This window comes from Symphalangus syndactylus, chromosome 14 (genome assembly GCF_028878055.3).
Source record: "Symphalangus syndactylus isolate Jambi chromosome 14, NHGRI_mSymSyn1-v2.1_pri, whole genome shotgun sequence".
NCBI classification, from domain to species: Eukaryota; Metazoa; Chordata; class Mammalia; order Primates; family Hylobatidae; genus Symphalangus; species Symphalangus syndactylus.
The window spans coordinates 15,316,219-15,330,176 of NC_072436.2; the positions used below are offsets into that span (position 1 = coordinate 15,316,219).

The window sequence follows — 13,958 nt, forward strand, 5'->3', positions numbered from 1 at the left end:
CAGGAGGCTGAGCCAGGAGAATCGCTTGAACCCGGGAGACAGAGGTTGCTGTGAGCCGAGATCGTGCCATTGCACTCCAGCCTGGGCAACAGGGCAAGACTTTGTCTCAAAAAAAAAAAAAAAAAAGGCTGGGCGCGGTGGCTCACGCCTGTAATCCCAACACTTTGGGAGGCCAAGGTGGGTGGATCACGAGATCAGGAGATTGAGACCATCCTGGCCAATATGGTGAAACTCTGTCTCTACTAAAAATACAAAAATTAGCTGGGCGTGGTGGTGTGTGCCTGTAATCCCAGCTACTCAGGAGGCTGAGGCAGGAGAATCGCTTGAACCAGGGAGTCGGAGGTTGCAGTGAGCCGAGATCGTGCCACAGCACTCCAGCCTGGCAACAGAGTGAGACTTTGTCTCAAAAAAAAAAAAAAAAAATACACTTGCCAGTGTCCCTTGCAAGTAGGGCTGGCTATGTGACCAAGTTCTGGACAATAAGAAGCAGAAATGACAGGAGAAACTTCTAGGTCATTTCTTAGGAGGGAGTGTGCCGCTCCTTCATCATGCTGTTTGGAACCTAGACATGATGGTAGGAAGCCATCTCAGACATGCAGACAAGGGTGATACCGTGGCAGAGTGGAGCACCAAGCTACAAGGATCCTGGATCCCTGAACAACTCGTGGAGCCAAGCCGCCATGCTCATCCACGACTACCTCCTCCCAACTGCTCCGGGAGGGAGAGACAAACCTGCTCCTTGCACTCACCATGATTTTGGACTCTGTTTCATGAACCCAAAGCTGTACCCTAACTAGTTCAGTAGTGTATTGGGATGGGGCACCTTTGCATTTTGGACTATTGTAAGAATTGAATTACATATATGTGCGCTTCTGCAACTTTCTTTTTCATTCAACTTTGTTACACTTAAATTTCTTTTTTTGTCTTTTTTTTTTTCCTTTTTGTGAAGAATGGGGTCTTGCTGTATTGCCCAGGCGGGTCTCGAACTCCTGGGCTCAAGCTGTCGTCCTGCCTCTGCCTCCCTGAGAGCTGGGATTACAGGCATGAGCCACCGCACCTGGCCAATTCAACTTTGTTCACAAGAATTGCCGTCATGTTGCATGTGCTCTGAGTCTCGTTCTTGCTGCTCTGTCGAACTCCGTTACTTAAATAGCCCAGATCCGCATCCATTCTCCTGCCAAGGGCACCTGAGTTGTGTCCAGTCACTTGCATTAGAGACAGTGATGCAGTGACCAGACTTGTCTCCTGAATGTGTGTTTGTTCAAGTCTCTCTAGGGTAAATACCTACAAGTGGAATTGCAGAGTATGCATATGCATACCTAAATGACTTTACTAGATCTTGCCAAATTGCTCTTCAAAGTAGCTATAAGAGCTCTTCCTGGTTTACAGCAAAGGTTGGCAAACTTTCTAGTAAGAGTCAGATAGTAAATATTTTTTGCTTTGCGGGCCAAATGGTCTCTCGCAAATATTCAGTTGTGTCATTAGTCTCTCGCAGTGCCAAATGGTCTCACAAATATTCAGTTATGCCATTGCAGATCAGAAGCAGCCAGAGACAATATGTAAACAAGTGGGTGTCTCTGTGTTCCAATAAAACTTTATTTACAAAAACAGCAGCTGGCCCAGTGCGGCCTCAGGGCTTAGTTTTTGGGCCTCTGCTCCAACATTTGGTTATTGTTAGTTTGGCCAGTCCGATTAATGAAATGGAATCTCTTTGTGGCTCTAATTTGTTCTTATTACAAATTAGGTAAATTATTTATTCATATTTTTATTGTCCATTTTTCTTCTGTGAAATGCTTACTCATTTTTGCTCGTTTTCCTATTTAGCTGTTTGTTCTGAGGAATTTCGGTGCTTGATAATAACCAACCCTGTGTCCTTCGATGTGGGTTTGATGTCTCTTCATTGCTGTAGTTTTTCATTAAACAAATTACCACAAACTAAGTAGCTTCAACAACAAAAATTCGTTACGCCTGGGCTCTGGAGGTCAGAAGTCCAGTACAGATTGAGGTGTCGGCAGGCTGCCTGCCTTCTGGAAGCTCCGGGAGACAGCCTGCTTCCTGCTCTTTGGCCGTTGGCTGAGTCCAGCTCCTTAGGGTCACAGGACCATGGTTCCTGTTTTCTTGCCAGCTGTCCCCTGAGGCTGTCCCCAGCTTCTGAAGGCCTCCTGTTCCCTGGCTCACGGCCCCTTTCCCTACCTTCCCCATGAAGAGGAGCCAGTCCTCCTGTCCCATCTCCGGCCCAGCCGAGGAAGGTTTTCCAACCCTAAGATTTCGTGCAATTAGATGGAGCCCATCTGGATAATCTGGGATCATCTCCCATCTCAAGGTCTAACCTTAATCACATCTGCAAAGTCCCTTTTGCCGAGTGAGGTCACATATTCACGGGTTCCGGGATGAGGGGTGCACACCTTAGGGGGCCGCAATGCTGCCGGCCACCCTCACGCTGATTCAGGCCATGTGTCCCTGTCACAGAAGTGAGGCCTTTGGACACTGAATCCCACCTGTGGTGCACAGTGGCCATGGGGCCCAGGGCTCCTGAGCTTCCCGTCGCCTGCTGGGCTGGGCTTCGCTGCCGCAGCCACCGCTTCTGTGGACCTGGTGAGTGCTCTGTGGGGATGGGGGCGGCTTCCACACTGAGTATCCTGGGCCTTAGCTTTCGGTCAGCCTCCAGCAGTACGGGCTCAGGGTTCCTGTCTTATTCTGTGGGTCGACCCCTGACTCACTATTGAGATGCTCAGGTTGTCCCAGGCTCGGCCTTGTGGGAGCCCTGTCGGCTGGCCCCTGGGTCCTTCCGTGTGTCCCTGATGTGCCCCCAGCATTCTTGCTTCCCGGCTCCGTGGGATGTTCTTGTGCTTTTCCTGCCCAGGCTGGGCTCGCCATTTCCCCAGGAGCCCTGGTTTCTGGGAGAGGGAACCTCCTGAGGGGAAGGGGAGTGTGCTTGTGGCGTCTGGGTTCCCTCTGGACAGAGCAAGAAGAGATGTTGGGGGGGGTGTGTGTATGATGTGTGTGTGGTATGTATGGGGTGTATGTCTGTGGTGTGTGTGTGTGGTGCATGTGTCTGTGGTTGTCTGCGTGTGTGTGTATGGCATTTGTGGGGTGTGTATGTGTGTGTGTGTGTGTATAGTGTGTGTGGTGTGTATGGCCATGTATGATTGTGTGGTGCATGGTGCCTGTGTGTGTGGTGCGTGTGTGGGTGGATGGTGTGTTGCACGCCTGTGTGTGGTGCATGGGTGGTGTGTTGCACGTGTGTGGGGTGGGTGGGTGGTGTGTTGCACACGTGTGTGCAGTGCGTGTGTGAGTGGGTGGTGTGTTGCACGTGTGTGTGGTGCGTGTGGGTGGGTGGCGTGTTGCACGCCTGTGTGGGTGGGTGGTGTGTTGCACGCATGTGTGGGTGGGTGGTGTGTTGTACGTGTGTGTGCATGTGTGGGTGGGTGGTGTGTTGCACGCATGTGTGTGTGTGTGGGTGGGTGGATGTGTGTTGCACATGTGTGTGGTGTGTGTGTGGGTGGATGGTGTGTTGGACGCATGTGTGTGTGCACCACACATCCACCTCTAGCTCTCTAACTCCGCATCTGGCTACATGCACTGAGGCTTCGCACCAACACCTCCAAACACCTGTAGCGGTCCCAGCACGGGGCTCCTCCTGGTGCTCCCCTTTCCTGGTTTGTAACTCCCTTGCTCCCACCTCCCTCGGGCTCCTGCACCCCACCCTGGGCTGCCCCCAACCCTGCCCAGCCTAAATGCTTTGGGATGAAGTGTGAGCAGGAGGAGGGGAGGAGAAAGGAAGCGCCGTGGCCGTCTTCCAGCCAGCACCTTCCAGCCTTAATGCCTAAACGTGAGTGTGGTTGCCAGAACTGATGGGATATCATTGTCCCACGGGAGCCGTGCATGGCTTCCTGAGCACCAAGACTGTGTCACCCAGGCATGCTACGGAACCTCCCTGAGCCCGCTCTAGGGCTCCCACCACCGACATGGCTGCTGCAAGGGCAGCAACTTTCTGTTAGGTCACAGGGGATGACACCCCTGGGCACCGTCTGGGAAGAGGGACGGAGGGCTGGCTCGGACCTCTGCGGTCTCTGGGAACCTCAGTCTCCAAGAGCATGGGTCTGCTGCACCCGCTGCATGTCTGTGGTGAGGCTCCTCCTCCTCCCACACCGGGCACGCAAGCACCCTCTGCCTCACCACAACTCCCACCAAAGAAATGCGGGGCCCCAGCTGCGGTGGAACCCCCACAAGCCCTGGCCTGCTTCAGGAAAGGATGCCTGGGGGAGGTGGGTGGGCTCAGGAGCGCCGCGGTGGGCAGAGCTTGGCCCACGGAGCCGCACAGCCCAGGTGCCCTCCACAGCTGAAGCCTGGTTTTTTTGTTTTGGTTTTTGTTTTTTGTTTGTTTGTTTGTTTGTTTGAGATGGAGTCTCACTCTGTCACTCAGGCTGGAGTGCAGTGGCGTGATCTCGGCTCACTGCAACCTCTGCCTCCTGGGTTCAAGCGATTCTCCTGCCTCAGCCTCCCAAGTAGCTGGGATCACAGGCACCCGCCACCGCGCCCTGCTAATTTTGTAGGGTTTTTTAGTAGAGACGGGGTTTCACCATGTTGGCCGGGCTGGTCTTGAACTCCTCACCCCAAGTGATCCGCCCACCTTGGCCTCCCAAAGTGCTGGGATTACAGGCATGAGCCACCTCGCCGGCTGGAAGCCTGTTTAACCCTGGTGTCTGCCGTGCGATTTCTGGGAGGTCCTGCATAGGAGCCCCAGTGAGGACTGGCCCCCCTCCCTCCTGAGCGCTGCTTCCTGGGCAGTCCTACGCTCTCCCACCTGGGTCTCCAACTTCTAAGCTGGGGGCGTGAGCAAAGGCCAGCACGGCCCCTGGGAATCTAAATTGGGGTCCCAGTGGGCTTGGGGAGCTGGGGGAGCCTCAGGTGGAGCCTGGGCTTTCACCGCCCCAGCAGGCAGGAGTTAAAAGTTCACCTGGGCTCAGGTGCCGAATTCTCTAGGTACTCTGGTTCCCATCTCCCTTTCTCAGTGGACTCCCCACCTTTAGAATCACCCAGGGTGGTATCCCATGGAGGGAGGGGAGGGCCCCACCTGGTGGCCTCTCGTCCAGCCCACCCTGCCCCTGGGGGTCTCTTCCCCCTGTTTCTATAACCCCAGAGCCATAAAACTGACAACAGGTCCAGCAGAGAGACTGGATTTTATTTAGATCCACAGCCCTTCTTAACGCAGCAGCTGGGGCACAGCCTGTGGCCGGGGCGCCACCATGTCACCTGACACAGTAGAATCCACCAGGGCCTGCCCATGTCTTATGGCCACACTGGGGCCATCTGGGCTCCCACAGAGGGCCATGTTGGAGGGGCAGCTGAGGCTCCAGGAGGAGGGACAGACTTCGCAGGGAGCTTCGAGCTGTTCCCCCACCCTGCCCCTGGCCTGGTGCTCTGGGCCAGACAGGGGTGTGCTTCAGCGCCCATCCTTGGCCAGAGCTCCAGAAGCCGCTGCCCCAGGGCTTTTCTCCTCGATCTGCCGCATCTGCTCTCCGGCACCAGCCTGGTTCAGACACCCTCCAGCCCGGCTCAGACACCCTCCAGCCCGTGTGTGTGTTCCCGTGGTGGCTCCCATGCTGGGCCAAGGCTTGGGTGGGGCTGAGGCCCAGGGTGTGCTCAGCAGGCCGGGCACCCAGGCACTGCCTGTCATGACTGAAGAGGACCTGGAGGAACCATAGGGAGCCGGTGGAGTCTGTGCAGGGCGGGGATGGGGGAGCCTTTGAGGCTTCCCCAGTAGGTTACCCCTTGCCTCCAGAGGCCTCTCCCTGGAGCCAGGCAGCCAAAAGACCCTTGTTGGAAACACCACCGGCTGCAGCCCCAGCTCCACAAACTGACAGTCCAGTCCCCTGGCGCCCACCACTCGGGTTTGGGGGCTGGGGAGACGGCGCAGCTGAGAATTCTAGGAGGCCTGGAGACCGCCCCACCGGGCTGTGCATCAGGCTAGGGGACACCTGGCAAAGCCCAGCTGTTCTGTGCCAGCCCTGAGAGACCTGCAGCCGGCTGGCCAAGGTTGGGGGTTGAGCCTCCCCTCCCCAGGTGGCTCTGGGACCCAAAGAGAGAGCCCAGGAGGGCCGGCTCCGCCCACCCTCCCCCTTTCCTGGGAGGTGGGGAACAAGAACAAGGGGCTGGGGTGGGCCACCCACATCTGCTCCCCGGCACCAGCCTGGCTCAGACACCCTCCAGCCCAGCCCGTCGCTTGCTCCAGGATGAGGAGGGCCACAGGGTATTTTCCATGAGGAATTTAGAAATAGCTGTTGGCAGAGCCTCGGTAGGCAGGCTGCCTGTCCCCAGGACCCTCACACGCATGTCCCAATTGCCCCACCAAGGGGGCCTGCGACTTCCCAAGGGACTTCCCGCTGAGGGGCTCCACGTCCACCTTCTGTCTCTGCATGCCAGGGTAGAGTTTTGGCCCCCAAAATTCACATGTTGAAGTCCAGGACCTCAGAATGGGACCTTATTGGGAAATAGGATCACTGCCGACTACACTTAGTTACAATGAGGCCATGTTGGTGTGGTGGGCCCTATCCTCGATGCCCCACAGTAGACGATGCAGATCCAGACACCAACATGCACACAGGGAGGACCCGTGTGGACATGAGGGCAGAGGTTGGGCGAGGCGGCCACAGGCCAACAGACGCCAAGGATGGCCTCAGCCTGTGGAAGAGGGGTCAGCCCAGGACAGTCCTGGCTCACAGCCTCAGGGAGCCACCCCAACGGGCTCTGGCCTCGGGAACTGCGAGGTCGTTTCTGTTGTGTGAAGCTCCCCAGTCTGTGGACCTTGTTCCTGCAGCCCCGGAAACTCACGCCGCACATCCTGGCACGCAGGCCAGGCCGCCGCCCGGGTTTGAGGCCTTGCCGCTCCCTCGCTGCCCCCAGCCACCCCTGGGTGCCTGAGCCGCCTGCACACTCTCACGGAGCCCAGCTCACGACACCCATGTAATGTGCGACACTTGTCGAGAACCATAGGAATGTCCTTGATTAAAGCGTGAGCAGGGAGAAGCGTGGCCTAGTTCCCACCGATGCCCACCAGGGTCCCTCACCTGCTCCCCCTTGGCGCTGGCCTTGGCCCCTTCCTGCCTGCCCCACCAGGCGGCCGCTCTGGTCCAGGGACCCGGGCTTGGTCCCTTCTTTGGGCACTTGCAGGCGGGCACCTCGCTTTTCCTGGCCTCTCTGCCCTCTGCCCTCCCCTTTTCCTGGCCTCTCTGCCCTCTGCTCTCCCCTGCAGCATTCCCCAGCCCCAAGGGCGGTAGTCCCATGGCCGGAGGGGATTCCTGTTGGGCTCCCAAGCTCTGGAAATGCGGCTGCTGCTCTGCAAACGTGCCTTCTCTGGGCCCTTCCACCCTTCGAGTCCATCTCCCTCCCTGGCCTCCACGGTAGGTCCAGGTGAGCAGGGTCCCCTGTGGCCCCCACAGTCCCCTTGCATCACTAGGCACCATCTATCCCAGCCTCATTTCTGGAGCTGCGGACATCTGGGCCGGCCACAGTGCCTTAGAGGGCCTGGTTGGTCTCCGTGGCACAGCCCCATCCTGCAGCTGAGGGCCTTCCTTAATGGCTGTGCCCTCCACCAGCCAGGACCCAGGCGGAGCCCCTGAGGCAGGGTGTACATCCCTGGAGGCTGCGGATGGGGAGGTGGTTGGATGAGCTGCCTTGTACCGTGGCTGCGTGTGGGAAACAGCAGGAGGCCGGGGGAGCAGTGAACAGAGCCAGGCCCACTCCAGGGATCTCGGCCTAGGGCAGGTGGGTAGAATAAAGGAACAGATCCAAATTTGTCAGGGGGTGTGAGAGCTGCAAAGGGCTGGTCAGGCAGGGAAAGGGGTTCTGGAGGGGAGGGTTTCTTTGTGTAGTAGGTGGAATGGTGGCCTCCAGTATGTGATGTCCAACCAGAATCTCAGAATCTCAGAACTGGAGCAAGGGTCTTTGCAGCTGTCATGGAGAGGTTATCTGGAGATGAGGTCATCCTGGATCATCCCAGGGGTCCCTAAGCCCAACGACCCTCATCCTTATAAGGGATGGAAGAGGAGGAGAAACTCACATGAGATGAAGGCAGAGGCCAGAGTGATGGGGCCACAAGCCGAGGAGCACGGGAACCAGGGGGAGCTGGAAAGGCAGGAGGGCTCTGCCCAGAGCCTCTGGGGGCAGCAGGGCCCTGTGGACACCTTGGTTTCAGGCTCCCGGCCCTGGGAGCTGTAGGAGGACGCCTGTGCTGTTGTGAGCCTGCCACCCTGGGGTCCTCCGTGTGGCAGCTCCCGACCCCGATGTTCTTTGTTCAGTGGTTCTGGGGTCTCTGAGGTGCTGGGAAGCACAGGTATAGGGGACCTCAAGACAGGTGGGGCTTTCCCAAAGAAGCAGAGGATGCACCTGCAGAGGGGCCCAGAGCGCACACCCACGTTCAGCAAATGGTGTAGAGGGCGCCCGGGCAGAGAATGCACGGGCAAAGGCCCCGGATTGTGCAGGGCATTTATACATGTGCATGGAGTTGGGGAGAGGAGGGCCGGCCCCAGGGGCCACCTGGGCAGGGCTCCTGCCTGCAGACCAGACCCAGAGCTGGCCAGTCCACCCTGGGAGAGTCAGGGTCAGGGAAGCACGAAGGGGATCCGCAAGCTGGAAGGGTCTCGGGGCTGGCCAGGCTGAGGCTGCGCAGCCTGTGATGAAGGGGGCCGTGAGGGGCTCTCTTCTCCTGAGAGAATTCTAGAACCAGTGGGTGCCTCAGGCCCTGAGACTGGGCATACTGGGGTGTGTCCATCTGGGACCCAACATGGCAGCCTCTCAGGCCTCAGGAGCTCTCTGGCCTGTGCCACGTGTTCCCAGTGCCCTGGTTGCCTCTGTCCTTTCACAGCAGCTTCTTGGGTGGTGGGTGGGCTGCAAAGGGATGTCTGAGTTGGGGATCAGGGGCTGCAGTGACTTGAGCTCAGCCCAGGTGCATGGCATGAGGAAGCTGTCCCTCTAGACGGCTGGGGGCCCTGAGCTCAGTGCTCTAGGCCTGCCCCCATGGTCCCTAGAGGGAGGCAGGTGGACAGGACACGCCTGGACAGGACAGAGTCTGGGCTGGCAAACACTTGGAGGGGGTTGGGCTCCCGCCTGCCTCTCCCCAGCACCATCTCAGTACAGGTGAGCAGAGAAACCAGACCCTCCCCCTCAGCCTGTTAGAGGGCAGAAGTGAACACCCTTGTCCCCCAAATCCCTGTCATGCTCTTTTGAGCCCCAGGAGTGGACACGGCATTGTCCTGGAGTCACAGCGTTGGTCTGACTCTGACTCGCATTCGATGATGGTGGAACCGTGGGCAGGTCACGCTCCTCCCTGGGCCTCAGGAGCCGCCCAGTGCCAGAGCCAGGGGCACAGCATGGCAAATGTCATTCCCGGCCTGCCTGGCTGCCTGGCAGCTCTCGAGAGAAGCCCACAGGCCCGCTCCTGTCTCCCTGCTTCCTTTGAGTGAGGCCCGGCCTGGCCCTCTGCCGTGTTCAGGGCACCAGCACCGGCTGCACAGCCAGCGCCCACCAGAGTTGACTCCTTGGGCCTCTGAGCACCTTCCCACTGCCTGGAGTGGCCGGCTGACCAGTGTCCACGCGCTGCTTTCCCCACCCGGAGGCATCTCTCTGTCATTGTTGAGTGCGCAGTTCCTAGCTAGCAATCACCTCCCCATCCTCACGTGCACCAGGCATGGTCCTGTGACTACAACCTGAGCAACATAAGCAGAAGGGCTGGGCCGACTTCCTGACTTGCCAAAAGACCCTCCCCCTCCCCCTCCTCCTTCCGTTTCTCCTCCCCCTCCTCCTCCTCCTTCCGTTTCTCCTCCCCCTCCTCCTCCTCCTTCCGTTTCTCCTCCCCTTCCCCTTCCCTTTCTCCTCCCCCTCCTCCTCCTCCTTCCGTTTCTCCTCCCCTTCCCCTTCCCTTTCTCCTCCCCCTTCCCCTTCCCCTCCACCTTCCCGTCCCCTTCCCTTCCCCTCCACCTTCCCCTCCCCTTCCCTTCCCCTCCACCTTCCCCTCCCCTTCCCTTCCCCTCCACCTTCCCCTCCCCTTCCCTTCCCCCTTCCACTCCGCCTTCCCCTCCCCTTCCACTCCTCTTTCCCTCCCCTTCTCCTCCCCTTTCCCCTTCCCCTTCCCTTTCTCCTCCCCCTTCCCCTCCCCCTTCCCCTCCCCCTTCCCCTCCCCCTTCCCCTTCCCTTTCTCCTTTACCTCCCCCTTGCCCTTCCCGTTCCCCTCCCCTTCCCCCTCCCCCTTCCCCTTCCCCTTCCCTTTCTGCTTCCCCTCCCCCTTCCCTTTCCCTTTCTCCTTCCCCTCCCCCTTCCCCTCCCTCTTCCCCTTCCCCTTCCCCTCCTCCTCCCCCTTGTCTGAATCAGGGTCTCACTCTGTCACCCAGGCTGAGGTACAGTGGCAAGATCATACCTGGGACCACAGGTGCACATGGCTAATTTTTGTATTTTTTGTAGAGACAGGGTTTCGCCATGTTGGCCAGACTGGTCTCAGACTCCTGGGCTCAAGTGATCCACCAGCCTCGGCTTCCCAAATTGTTGGGATTACAGGTGTGAGCCACCATGCCCGGCCCCAGCTGAAAGCTTTTCAATAGTCTTTTACCTTCCCTCCTTTCTCCTTCCTGCTGCCTGGAATGTAGATGCAATGGCTGGAGCTCCTGCTGCTGTTATGGAACCATCTTTGATGTCTCCCTTTCAGTCACACCCCTCATCCAATCTGTCAGGAAATTCTGCTGAGTCCATGTTCCGATATCCACAACTTGGACCACTTCTCCCCACTTCCTGTGTCTCCACTGCGATCCGGGATGGTGATGTTCTCCCACTTCCGCCCTGGCCTCCCCACGGTCTGTTCCCACCCAGCAGCCAGAGGGTGAGACCATGTCAGCCTCTGCTCAAACCCACCCTCAGCCCAGGTCCTCACTGGGACCCTGCAGGATGTGCCCTGCCTCCCCTCGGGCCCTCCCAGCACCCTGTAGCTCACTGCCTGGCAGCCCCACTCCTGCTGGTGGGCCTACAAAAGCTCTGTAGCATTTACTGAGAAACAAATGAAACCTGGACCCCAGGGATGGAGGCCGTGGTTGGGGGGCACCATGGAGAGGGGGAGGCACCGTAGAGAGGGAGAGGCACCGTCCCAGCCTGGCTGCCTGCCCACCACCCATTGAGCAAGCCTCTGGTATTTAAGCCACCATTTGGTTTAGGGCCCAATGAATGAAGCCAGCCAATAGCAATCTCTCACGTTACCCTCTCCATTTTATAGATGGTAAAACCGAGGCTCAGAGAGGCAACGCAGTGTGCTCAAGGCCACAGACTTCTAGGTGTGGGCCAGGGCTGCATGCAGGGTGAAGGTTATCATGACCCCCAAGCTCAGGGCACCCCAGGGATGTAGCTCTGACCCCTTCCCTGAGGATGGAACACCCCAACTCTCTTTTTTTTTTTTTTGAGACAGAGTCTCGCTTTGTTACCCAGGCTGGAATGCAATGACGAGATCTCGGCTCACTGCAACCTCCGCCGCCCGGGTTCAAGTGATTCTCCTGTTTCAGCCTCCCCAGTAGCTGGGATTACCGGCACCCGCCACCACACCCAGCTAATGTTTGTATTTTTAGTAGAGATGGGGTTTCGCCGTGTCGACCAGGCTGGTCTCCAACTCCTGACCTCAGGTGATCCACCCGCCTCAGCCTCCCAAAGTGCTGGGATTACAGAGGTGAGCCACCGCGCCTGGTCAAACACCCCAACTCTTTTTTTTTTTTTTTTTTTTTTTTTTTTATTAATTTTTGCATACAAAAACAATAAACATTTTCTAAAAATACATACAAACAAAAAGATGCGTATCAAACATATTAGGAAGGTTGCACATGGGAAGTCGGGGAATAGAAATGGGGGTGGGAGTTAAAATAAATGAGAGAGGGACTTTATATGGATCAGTGATAATAACTCAATCCTCTATTTGACAAAGAAGAGGGAGAAGGAAGAGGAAGAAAAAGAAAGTGGGATAAAGGATCAGAAAGGGAGGAAAATAGAAAAAATTAGAGTATGACTCCAGGGTAGACCTGTTTTGTTGTCATTGAGTTGGTTGGTTGGTTTGTCTGTTGTATTCTTCATGTTTCGCCAAGTTGGCCAGACTGGTCTCGAACTCCTAGCCCGAAGTGATCAACCCGCCTCACCCCCCAGAGTGCCGGGACCACAGGCGTGAGCCACCACGTCCAGCCCCCACATTGCTTCTGGCCTCCGTGGTAGACCTCCCAGACGGAGCGGCCAGGCAGAGGAGCTCCTCACTTCTACCCAGACATGGGGCGGCCGGGCAGAGCAAACACCCCAACTCTTTCTGCTGCATCGAGTCCAGCACTGTGCCCTGGGGGACTGGCCCCGCCCCGGGGACATTTTCAGCCACATTAGGGAAAAGAGGACGTAATGCCCACACTAACCACTCCACACCCGACTCCAGGCTGGCCTGGCGCAGTGCCCTGGGGGTCTCCAAGAGAGGCAGGGCTGGTCCCCACCCACCACCTCCCCTCACCCTGGTCTTGGTGTGTGGAGCCCTTGGCCAGGTCCCAGGCAGTGGTGGGTAATACCGCAGACGTGTGTTCCCCAGGGCGGGGCCCCTGAGAGCTGGGGTGGTTCAGACCCCGTCCCCACTCCTGGAGCAATGTCAGGGCGGGGCGGGGCTGGATGGACAATGTGACCTTTGCGATGTCCCAGAACAAGAACTGCAGATGATAATCACAGCCACCAGGAGGAAACTTCCTTTGAATCTTCCACCACCATGGTGTAGTGAGTGAGGGTGTTGGAGCATTCAACAAGATAAAAAGCCTGCTTTCGTCTGCATTTTTTCCCTTTTCTAAAAATTCCAGACACAAGGGGAGAGCTGCCCAAACACAGAGGTGGAGAGGAGCCTGTCCCGACACAGGGACACAGGCAGCTCCGGCAGTGACCACTTGGGCCCCAGAGAAACTCGCAGGTGGCCACCCCTCCTGTTTGGAGCTGGAGGCAGATCATCTGGGAAGCCTCGGGGTAGGGAGGGGCCGGTGGGCAGCGCCCCCCACTTCTTCCCCAGCCCCTCCAGGGGGAGCTGCCGTTCTGCAGCTGGTCCACCCAGCCCCAGGAAGGGGGAGGCTCCCCAGGACAGCAGCCCAAAGAGCAGAGGGTCTCCCTGAGAAGGTGCACCCCAGACAGGGCTTGTCCAGATACCACTAGGCTGGGGGCCCTGCTCCGGGGGGTTGGGGTCGCTGGAACCTTAGATGGTCCCATCCTGTGGGGGGCTTCCTGGGCCACTTTGCTGCTCCCAACTGTGGAAGGTTCTCTCTTGCCTTCCCTTCCCTGCTGTTAGAAGCACCCGCGCCCCTCCAGGCAGCCCCCAGGGCCCGAGTGATGAATCACTGACTTCTTGCCAGGCTCCGGTCGTGATGCGGGGTGGCAGAGGGATGTGGGCAATGCAGCTGGGAGTCCCGGGGCACAGCCGGGCTCTCACCAGGCTCCCCATCCAGCAGCTGTGCACCCCCCCAACACACATACCGGGTTCCCTGCACCCCGATGCAGCCCGCAACCAGCAGGGCAGGTCGGTGGGCCCCGGGGAGGAATGCAGGAATGCTGCGTGCCCAGACGAGGGGCCCTGCGCCCGCCCAAGAGGTTCTCCAGCTGCGCAGGGGCCGGGGCGGATGGAGCCGGGGTAATTAAAGCTGGTGACAGCTGAGGAGGGATAGAGACAGGAACACAGGTGGGGTCCCAGGCCCCTCTGCTTGCTCCCCAGGCAGAGGGCTGGAGCGGCCCCCAGGAGAATGCCACCTTCATGGGGGCAGGAAGAGAAGGCTGCAGGGGCACTGAGTGTCAGTGGACAGCGAGGTCTAGGAGAGGCCAGCTCTCAGCTGCAAAGGGCAGGCAGAGTCACCATGTGCCAGACCTGGCCGGGCCCTCCCAGTTCCCACCCAGACACCCAGACGCTGGTCTCATCCAGGCCATTACGT

The 13,958-nt window shown here is 58.2% G+C and overlaps 1 protein-coding gene across 1 annotated transcript; it reads right to left on the bottom strand.

Annotated features, from left to right (window-relative positions):
* Positions 1-6,881: 6,881 nt before the first annotated feature.
* Positions 6,882-10,743, bottom strand: LOC129462910 (putative uncharacterized protein encoded by LINC00482). Its single transcript, XM_055243400.2, is given in 3 exon segments — positions 6,882-7,758; positions 8,113-8,388; positions 10,706-10,743. Coding segments are annotated over 3 exon segments (1,119 nt in total). The 3' UTR covers positions 6,882-6,953.
* Between the last annotated feature and the right edge of the window lie 3,215 nt (positions 10,744-13,958).